The 10793-nt window shown below is 52.8% G+C and overlaps 1 protein-coding gene across 1 annotated transcript; it reads right to left on the reverse strand.

The window, feature by feature from the left end:
- Nucleotides 1–6057: 6057 nt before the first annotated feature.
- Nucleotides 6058–10033, reverse strand: GADD45G (growth arrest and DNA damage inducible gamma). The gene is made up of 4 exons (XM_022560682.3): nt 9855–10033; nt 9492–9593; nt 9150–9363; nt 6058–9063 (listed from the first exon to the last, which is right to left on the reverse strand). The coding sequence occupies exons 1-4, from the start codon at nt 9905–9907 to the stop codon at nt 8953–8955; spliced, it is 480 nt and encodes a 159-aa protein (XP_022416390.1). The 5' UTR covers nt 9908–10033; the 3' UTR covers nt 6058–8952.
- Nucleotides 10034–10793: the final 760 nt, after the last annotated feature.

Genomic DNA, 10793 nt, shown 5'->3' on the forward strand with positions numbered 1-10793 from the left:
TGTCAGCAGAGAAAAGTGCATAGGAGGGCTGCACAATGTCTCCAGTTCTGTTGCTTTGTATAAATGGGGGACCTCCCTAGTCCTTAAAACCACCAAACAAGCTGAGGTGGCTCTGGCCATGTCCTCTGCAGGCCTCGTCCTGCAGGCTTGCTTCCAGGCCCTTTGCATGCATTTGCCCCTCTGCATCCTCACACCACCTGTGAGGTGGTCCTGCCTTTCAGATGACCCAGCCAGTAAGCGGGGGCATTCCTCCCCAGACCCTAGAGGCTGACACAGGGCCTCAGTTCAAGTGACTGACGGGATGCTTTTGGGAGAGGGGTCATGAGGAGGCTGGAGAGCACTGGGGGGCCTCTGCCTGACTCCCTCCTGAGAGCACCATGTGAGTCCCACATGGATGCCATGGAGTGGCCCTTCGCACCTCCTCTGTCTGAGGTCTTCCGCTGAGTCTGAGGAGAGGCAGCCTGCCCTGGCTGAAGGCACCCTGTGGCCAAGGGCGATTCTGCAGAGCAAGAGTGGCTGGTGCACCTGCTGGCAAAGGGGGTCCGAGTGGGTGCCACCGATAGTCAGGTCTCAGCGTTGGCCCTTCCATGCAGGCACGTGTCGGGTGTGCGGCTTTCTGATTTAGGCACAGTCGCAGACCTTGCTTTGGCTAATGACAGGGGAGAGGAGGGTCAGGTATGCTGGGCTCAAGGCCAGGTGTTCTCAGGGGAGGTGGTCAGCCCAGAGCACATGGGGAGGGGCTTCTGACATAGGTGCGATGCAGGGGGCAGGGCACTGCCAGGGACAGGGCTCCAAAGCAGGAGGGAGAGGGAAGAAACACCGACCTCTCCCCCCGACCCTCCGGTTGGCCAAGTCCAAGGAGAAGCCCTGGGGCAGAGCCTGGGCAATGCCCTCTTCCAGGCACCGACCAGAGGGGGCCCAGGGATCCTGTGCTGGAGAGTGCCAAGCACAACTGCACCTCGACTCGATTCCAGATTTTAGCATATTGTACTAGTTGATAGTTTTAGTACTCAAACCTAAACCATTGTATGAAATTACCTTATTTTTTCCCACCAAAAAGGGAAGAACAGTGAGTTAACAGAGGTCTGGATTAGAACTGAAACCCCTTCCTCACTGCACCCGGAGGCGCACGTCCAGCCCCGGCTGACTCCCAGTGCGCGAGGGTCTCTCGGCCCCCGCTGAACGGCTCCTCTTTGCACAATCTGATGGCCTCCCCATCACTGAACCCACTCACTGTCTAACAGATGCTCAGACCACCCAGATGTTTCAGATAAAGGATCCATCTTTCAGAAATGTGAAGCCATACTCTCCATGGGGGAACATCTGAGGGGACCTGGGTCAGGGTGGAGGTGCAGGGAAGTCAAGTCCTGGGGCTTTGCTTGGGGGGGTGGCAGGGTCTGGCCGGGGAAGGCTATGGGGAGGTGGGGCGGGGCTGATACCACATCTGCAAGGCTGGAGGGCGCAAAGCCTGGCACCCTCGGGTACCAGTAAATTGTCCATGTGGACCACAACACACCCTCATGCCAACTTGCTGAATAACCATGCACTGAGCTGAGGAGGGGGTGTGTCTTCTGTGGAATTTATCTAAGCAATTTTCAGTGTTTGTAAACATCCTTTAAAGAAGACTTTTCCTAGAGAAGAGCAGCAGCGCTCACCAACTAAAAGTTTATGGATGATTACATTTTGTACTTTGATGTTGTTCTTCCCTCGGAGTGGGTTATGTCATTTAAATACACCTCCAAGGGACTCACTAGCTCAAACCTGACTCCGAAACAGGACTCCAAGCTACTCTCCAAGAGGGCACCCCGGGACCACCGTCCCAGGAATCACACTCCCGTACTTAATGCAGGCCTGTGGCTCCAGTGAACCAACAGAATCTAGCAGGGATGGCACCACGCCTATGTAGGATGCTCAGGGAGAGGCCGCATGGGGAGGGAGAGCCGCTCAGACATCCTGGCACCTTGGCCAAGTCCAGTCTTCCACCAGGCCCTCCAGGTACCATCTCAGGCAGCTCCAGGTGGAGCAAAAGGATTGCAGAGCCCAAGCGAGCCAATCATGAGAGACAGTTTGGGGATGGTTTGTTCTGCAGGGAAACTGAGACAATTGCCAAAGTCCTCAAGCTGCTGAGGGACCCCTGGGCCTACCTTCACTTCAACACTTGCTGCTGCCAGGTCTCCCCAGGCCCTAGGAGTATCAGACACACTGGAACCTTCAGAAGCCATCCTGTCCCCCCAGGAACACCCCACACCCAGGTCAGTCCTCAGTGGCTGACTGCTGTTCCCATCCCCATGAGGCCCCATCCTGCTTCTATGCAGGATGCGCTACGGTTTCCTGCTTTCTGCAGAAGAGAGCCAAGACCCTCCCACTGTGTAGTCCGTGTTCACAATTTCACTGCCTGCTCCCTGCTCTTCCTCTTGCATCCTTCTTGAAGTGAGTGATTCTCACTGTTTGTCTTCCTATTGATTTTTTTAAAATTGGTGTTGCTTCTTGTAAAGTTTAACATCTTCAAATTGTCTAGGATCTATATTCCGATACCAGATGGGCACTCGGCAAATGTGCTTGGTGATGATGGTGACCATGGTGATCAAATGATGACGATGATGATGAAAGAGCAAATCCTACCCCAGCTCCTACGACAGACACCAAACCAACGTTCCTGCTTACATGGCTCTACTTCTCCCTCTCTCATTAAGCATTCAAAGTGCAGTTGTTATAGACTACATGGCAGGATGTAAGGGTGATGTGCGTCCATCCTCCAGAGAACACAGCTTCCTTCCACCCAGTGAGACCGTAGAGTGAGCCTGTCCCAAGTACCATGATGGAGTCAAGGTATTTCAGGTGAAACCCTCTCCCTCTCTGTGAGGAACACTCAGGCTTGTAAACAGATCTCCACAATATGTAAGAGGAGACTTGAGAGGGTAGAGGAGGAGGCCCGTGAAGAAGTGGGAGGAGATGCGCCTGATGTTTGGAGCAGGGAAGGGCAGTGAAGCAACAGGAATCTGTTGGTCCCAATAGTCTCCAGGGAAAGGGGGTAACACGATGACACCGGTGTCATGAGAAGGTAATTGACTGCCAGCAATGTGGGAGGTGGGGATGACAACAGGGGGGCAGACAGGCAGCTCAAGACCAGCACAGAGGGGCTGGAGGGTCTAGATCTGAGAAGAGGAGACCCTGCACAAAAGGTGTGGAGGAGAGAGACAGGTATGGAGGAGAGGAAAAGGTGGGGAGGGAGGGACAGGTGGGGAGGGAGGCACAGGTAGGGAGATAAAGAGATGTTTCTGCAGCAGGAAGGGCAGGTCCAACTACAGGGGCACTGCTGGCGGCTGGTGACCAGAGAGGGAGCGAACAAGGTCTAGCCCAGGCCTTGGCCCATCGGCCAGGCTGTCATGGGAGCTGAGAGGTACAATAGTCCCCTTATCGTGGAATAGGCTGCCGGAATTGGGTGGACAGCTTCTTCTCCAACAGCATAATCAGGATTGGTGCAGGACAAGGGCTTCTGCTTGGGCAGAGGAGTCCCTGATGGCCAAGGCTGGGTGGCCCAGCAAAGGCACAGGGCTTCACCCCCGGCCCACATTTCCCTCTGGCTTCCTCAGCTGCACCTGGGTGGGTAGTGGTTTCTCCGCAGTGTTCTCTGTGCTTTTGGAGAACCTGGGGGCCCAGGGGCCTGGAGACCATATGGAGGGAGAGTGCCTGGTAGTCCTGGCCCTGACTGCACGGGGAATGGGAGCATGGGCTCTGAGGCTGCCCAGTAGGACCCCGATCCCCCGGCTAGCCAAGCTGAGCATGTGATGACTATGGGCCAACCAACACATCCGTGGGCTTTATCTCATCATTGTTTTGGGCCCACAGAATCAGAACTTGAGTGATTTGCAGAAATCCAAGGACAGAAAATGAATGCACAATGGTTTTTAATGGGTCTCCCGATAGCTGTGCCTAATCCACCATCAGTCTCCTCCTTCCTGGAATTTTAGCATCGAATTCCTCTCCTTGCAAAGAGTTCCAGGAATCACTTTGCTGCTGTGAATCACTCTACAGAACTTTGATCTTGCTGAGAGAGAGGATGCTTTCTCCAGTCTGTTTCTTTTCTTTCCATTTTGCTATTTATTGCTATAATAATGTTGCTGCTTACAATTCTATTCACCTGTACTTTATCATAATAAAAATCCAACAAATTTGAAATCATCCTCCAGAATTACTCCCACTCAGGAAAGACATGATGTTAAGTGAATGTCACCTAGGCCACCATCACAAAGTTGGGGGATAACTGCAGAAACCACAAAAAAAGCTGAATCACTTCAACCACCAACCTGCATAACCAAAGAGCTTGCAAACTTCAACCCAAAGCAAACCCCAAACACTGAAGAAAAAGAATCATGAAAACCGGCAGCAGATCCCACCTCCCCTTGAGGTGATAAAGTAAAACCACATCAATCACTTGGTATGAGATACAGAAATGCTCAGCAGTTATAGGATTAGAGCCCATTTGGAGGGAAAAAAGCTTCTAGGTCTTTTGAACAATGTTCCCATGACTGATTTTACTGTCTCCACTGAGGTTTTCAGACCACAAGAAACATGCTTGCTTTCCTGTATTTCACTGATCTGCAGTCCCCACATCCAGAAGCTGGAGAGAGACAAATGCATCTATTCTGTGCAACAGGAAGCCACAGCAGCAATAAGAAAGAGAACTTGGCTCTGACCAAAATATTACATTACCAGGCAATTAGGCCAGGTTCCAAACGTCACGGGCAGGTAGACCCCACGTTCTGATCACATACTCCCAGCCGCCCTGGAAGCAGCCCCAAGGTGCCAGACAGCCCTTGGCCAGCCTTGAAAACAAGGATCCAATGGGTGTGGGACACAGCTGGACGCCCCCCTCCCCTACCCAAACACTCACCTGCAACAAGCCACTCAGGTCCACAAGAACCCGTCAGGAGTCCACACCTAGAACTGTGCTCCAAACAGTAATTGCCAACTGAATGAATGAAGGAACCAATGGACAAATGAATGAGGGAATGAATGAATGAGTAGCCCATCTCCCACCCCCAAACCCAGTAGCCAAGGGCCGTGCCCACCTCCCCACCATGAGGTGGAGAAGCAGCAGCCCCTCCCAGGCCCAGCTCACAGAGGCTCTAAAGGTCTTTGCTGCCTGTTGGGCTGGAATCTTGCAGCCCTGGGGGTGTTTCCAGCAGCTTCCAGCAGGAAATCCACCTCCTGGAATCCAGACTCTTGCAAGCAGCCCTCACCCCTCACAGATGACTGCTGGCCACACCCTCCTCGCCGCCTGGAAGAGAGAACATAAATCAGGAGCTCTTCATGTGCACACCTTATTTGCCAAGAGAAGAGAAATATCTCCTGGAAGATAAAGAACAAAAGTTTGAGCTAGATTTGAAAACAAGGCTGCTTCCAAAGACCAAGTATAACTTTGCCCTACAACAGAAATCGAAGGCTCCTCGTGGGTCCAGGCATACCCCCGTCCCCAGCTGGTCTCTCCACACAGGATCACACCTCACTGCCCCAGTGAGGCTGTCAAGTGTCTTCTCAGTGGCTGGGGAAGGACAGTTTCCTTTTGACCTCTGGGGGGACACACCCCATGAGGAGTGTACGGGCTGATAGCTTGGAGAAGCCAACAGAAAAGCTCAAGAACTCTGAAAAGAAGGGAAAATAAATACCCTGAACTGACCTCACAGCCTTGCTTTGTTTGCCGACACCCTTGCTTTGCTTCCAAAAAACCCTGTCGCTGTTTTTAAATGGCTCTCTGTGAGCCTCGAGAGCGATACCCATTGTGCCACTGAGGCTAATGTTTTCATTAAATGTATAATACCTAGAATGACAGCCTTTAAAATTAAAACAAATCTTGGCAATCATTTTGTCCTCTTGTCTTACCAAAGAGAGAATGGAAGCCCCAGCTCCTTGTGTGTACGAGGGTTGCCTGATCCCCAGAGCTACTCCCTCTTTCATTTCTGTATTCGTTTCATCTTTACAACAGCGTTTCTGCCAGTGCAATTTTTTATAGCCATGATCAGATGCAAACAATTTTGTCTGAACTAAAAGATGAGCGTGATTGACACTCATTGCCCTGGGGTGGGCACAGCCTTGCTTCAGGGCCTACAAACAGCTGGCATCTGTCTTGCTTGGTGAGGCCTGTGGGGTAAATAGGGCTCCCTAACCAGTGGGCGCTGTCACTCCTGTGCTGGAGCCTGCTGCAGCGCTGAAGACCCTGACCTCCAAGGTCACTGAGTGACATGGGGGCATGCAACAGAATGTCAAGGAAAAGAAGCAGGAGACAACCAAATGCAGGGGAAGATGAGCTTCTTAAAAAATGTTGCATGTGGTTTTGTATATTGCATGGTATGTACCCCTCAGAGATGTAGAAAATGCGAGAAGGAAATACACCAAAATGTGGAGACGACCCATTACAGCACTTTTTTCTTTCCTGTTTTTGTGTTTTACAAGTTTTCTGCAATGAATACATAAAACTTTTATAAACGTGTAAAGTTATGAAAGTAAGTCTTCCTTCCCAGATGTGTGGCACAGCAAGTAGTGTTGGGCCCTGGAACCAGACAGCCTGGTCCAAATCCACCAGTCCACTTGATTTCTATGATCTTTAACAAACTCTTTCATCATAAATACAGTATTACTGTCATTAACATTCATCCAGTGCTTTCTAGATGCAGGGCATCGTGCTAAACAGTCTGCATGGATCACCTCACCGTGCATGCGATAATTAGTTTATCTAAGCATTACCACTTAGAGTTGTTGGAAGTATGAATACGATAATGTGTTTATAAGCACCGTGCATTTTATTACCTATCCTATGGAGTATTTCATTTTAATAGCATTAAATGCTTGTTCACACCTCCCACAAAAAAATTAAGCACAAGCTTTGGGGCTGGCACTATGTCCAAGCATGCATTTTTTTTTCCCTGTAAATTTTCCTAGCCCCTGGGGCTCCAACAGGTGCCCCTACTGTAAATTCTAGTCCGAGAAAGCCAAGTTTCTTAAGGTCTGCCAAGTGACTATTCTACAAGGTTCAGTGGGCCAGCAGGAGGGTCTGCCGCCTGCTCTATGCAATGCTCTGCTACATTTACTCATTGAAGGGTACATTTTAAAGTAATTATGCCCCATTTGTGTTTACTATAGCGTGCTGTGGCAAATGGTCATTAGGCCAGAATGCAGACTGCTGTAGAGACCCACCCTGCAAGGCTCCACTTCAACCAGGAAAACTCAAGGTTTTGAGCAGCCGTAGGTGAAATAGGAATGAAACTTGGGCACAAACACAGCTGAATTATTTCACTGGGCCTCTGTCAAGGGGGATTTTAAGAGCTGGTGAATGTGAAACAAGACGTTTTCCTTACAGTAGAAATAATTAAGTTTGTACAGTCCTGTTCTGTTAATTCTTTCACGATTTGGAGAGCTTAAAAAGTGGCACCCAATCAAGCTACCTAGGACTGCTGAAAAATTGGTAGAATTTTCTTCTTAGAAAAATAGCACACTACCCCTCCTTTGCCTAGAAGGCTCAATGGACCCCTGGGCAGCTTGCTAACAGCAATCTAGCCCCGCGTATATTTCCCCTGCCAAAAGCGGTGTAGTCAGGCACCAGCGTGAAATCAAAACATTGGTCTAATAAAAAAGATTGATTCGCTCAGTACATTCCCCCCTAGATCCTCCTTAAGGAAAGTCTTTGCCAAAACAGGTTTCAATTATTTCTCTCCTATAAGTCTTCCAAAGCTGCTGTGAATAGCAGCAGTCCTCATAACTCTGATGTGGGCAGCGAACACTCAAAATAGTAGATAGCAGATGCCGGCCCCACTCAGAATTGCTCACACCTATTTGTGTAGATGCTGCCTTCCCATTTTTGCTCAGATCTTCTGAGTTCTATCACAGCCATGACAAAATGATGACTCACACTTAAATGCAGTCATCATGTCATATGCGATATTAATACCTTGATGACATTGCTGTAAAGTGCCATTCCTTTAAGAGGAAAAGGTTCCTGAGAGCAGTCTGCCACCATCCTCAGGGACCACAAAGGGCAGCGCCTGCAGAAGGCAAAGCTCATTGTGCAGGAAGGCGCTGGCTGCATCCTGCAAGCTGTTCTGATAAGCAGCTGTTGGAAAGGAGGGGGCAGAAGAGAGAGAGGGGCAGGGGAGGGAAAGGCCTCTGTTATCAGGTTGGATGGCCAGCTGCTGCACTGATGTCTTATCCCAAGTATGCTCCTGTCTTGAGAGTTTAAAATTTTTCCTAAAGGGAGAGAAATAGGAGCAGGGCTCAAGTTCTGCCCTAACACCCAGCTGGCGTCCCCTCCCCCACTTCCAGCACCCCAGGAGCCTGTAATTCAGCCCCAACAGGAAGATGGAAAAAGTGCCATCGAGTTCGTGAATTTCAGAAGTCAACAGCCCTGCAAGCCACCTCCCCGCAGACAAAGATACCCTGCCTTCAATAAAGAGAATAAGTTTGTTTCAGTACGTTTATTGTAAAACTCAAAGCTGCAGCAGCATAATCCTTTAGAAAATGAAGCATCACCCGTGTCCGTTTTGAAACAGCAGTGCATACTGCTAAATCCGTCAGAGCTACTGTAACTGTTGTACAAGTCCAGGCCGCCTGGCCTTGCCTTTCTCCTCCTTTCTGCCGGGGTACAAGCTGCTGAGTCACTCCTGCCCGGCCAGTCCGTCCTTCTCGGCCGCGCGGCCAAGGTCCCGCCTCCGGCCTTCCTGGGCGAGCAGCCGCTCCCCACACTTGTAGAGTCCTGGGCTGGGGCCAGCCTGCCCCTGCCGCCGCCGGGTCCCTCCTCGGGAGGGAGCCGCACCTCCTCGCCGCTCTCCACGCGCCCCCGCCTGCCAGTCTCCACGCCGCACTCCGGCGCCCTCGGAGGGCGCATCCACAGAGCCAGCCCCGCGCTAGGCGCCCCGGGGCGTCACCACGTCGATCAGACCAAGGATACCCGCGGGGCTGTCACTCGGGGAGGGTGATATTGGGCACCCAGTCGTTGACGCTGCGACTCTCCTCGCAGAACAGGCTGAGTTTCTCCAAGGCGGGGTCCTTCCATGCATCCTCGTTGGGGTTCTGCGGGGAGGGCGCAGAGGTCAGCCTGGCTGGCCACTGGCCGATGACGGGGGCGGGGACGACATCGGGACGAAGGCGACACTCACCGAAATGAGGATGCAGTGCAGGTCCCCCGGCGCACCCGCCTCGTCGCCGGTACCCACGATCGCCGCCAGCCTCTGCACGTCGCCCACGCGCACGATGTCTATGTCGTTCTCACAGCAGAACGCCTGGATCAAAGTGAAGTGGATCTGCAGCGCGATGTCACCCTCGTCCTCCTCGTCGGCGGCCAGCACGCAGAAAGTCACGTTGTCGGGGTCCCTGCGCGGGCGAGCAGGAGGTGGTGAGGTCGGGTCGGGGAGCCCGGGGTGTCCCTCGCCGCCATCTCCCCGGTCTCCCTGCCGCTCCTCCCGCCCCGCTCGCCTTGCCCGGGCCGCGTCTATACTCACACGTTCAGAACTTTGGCTGACTCGTAGACGCCGGCGGTGAGGCAACCCTGGCGTTGCGCAGACAGCAGCAGCTCGTGCAGCGCTTTCCCGGCGCCCTGCATCCTGCGGACGAGCCAGCGCCGTGAGCGGGGACTAGCAGGAGGGTGCACCGGGATCCTCAGGCCCGGGGACGCACCCCCAGCGCCCAAGTCCGGCGCGCCAGTTCAGTGCCGTACCCCCGGCCCAGCCGGCACACTCGCTCCCGGCTCCCACCCAGCGGGGTCCCACCCCAGCGGGCCCGAAGACTGACGCCCAACCAGCCGCGGCCAGGGCAGGATCAGGATCCCCGAGCCCAAAGACGTCCGACGCTCGGCGCCGAGCTACCTGGCCGTGCTTTCGGGAACCGTGTCCTGGCCGCGAACTTCTTCCAGAGTCATGTTGCGATTGGCGAGCAGCAAATTATCCACAAGAGAAGAGGGCGGAGCGGACGCGAGCGAAGACAAGAAGGTCTACTGCCCAAACCGGCGTGCCTACCACCAGCTAGTTAGACTCGGCGCCGCCGCGCGCCCTTATATAGGCTGGGCCCTTGGCACAGCCAGCTGGCGCGAGCCTGCGCGCCCATTGGCCCGCGCCCGCTTTCTGATGCAAATGAGGCGGCGGCCGGAGGCTCGTGCCAGAAGGCCACGTGGGGAGGGGTGCGGGGGATGACAATGCCTCAAATCTGCCGCTTTTGTCGGGGTGTTACCAGGCAGACTGGAGCCTGCAGATTTCATCTCGCCTTTTTGTTTTTCTTAAGTCCTTAAAAGGAAAAAGTTTTAAAAAAAGAAAAGAAAAAAAAACCTTGCTGACTAATAGTACGCTGCAATTTGTGAAACGCACCTTTGGGGAATCTAATGAATTTTTTTTTGCATTTATTTTTGTTGCTACCTTTCTATTTTTTCTTTACTTTAAATTTGGAGTCTATGAGACCATTGCTTTTAAACGGGAACCTAAAGTAAAAACACGCAGCGTTGGCTTTAAGCTTGCAAAAGGCCTGAGTGCAGCCCCCTCCAGCTGACACTACGGCCCAGAGCGCGAGGTTCTCCTAGCACAAACAAGGCCCCTACCCGAGCGAGCTGAAAGGTCCTAGCCAACCTCCCCGCCCGCTGCAGAGCGCTGCGGGGCGCCCGGGCGCGCGAGCAGATTGCGGCCGGCGCACGCGGCTCGTTTGCATTTCTATGGAGGGTGCATAATAGCGGAGATCTGGCGTGTGGCGGTTTGTAGGAGGGACAATCGAGGCTTTCTCTTCATAGCGACACTGTCCACCTGCCGCTGGGTGGGGTA

Source organism: Delphinapterus leucas, chromosome 6 (genome assembly GCF_059928025.1).
Source record: "Delphinapterus leucas isolate spDelLeu-1000000601 "Yukka" chromosome 6, BTC_Dleu_Yukka2, whole genome shotgun sequence".
NCBI lineage: Eukaryota > Metazoa > Chordata > Mammalia > Artiodactyla > Monodontidae > Delphinapterus > Delphinapterus leucas.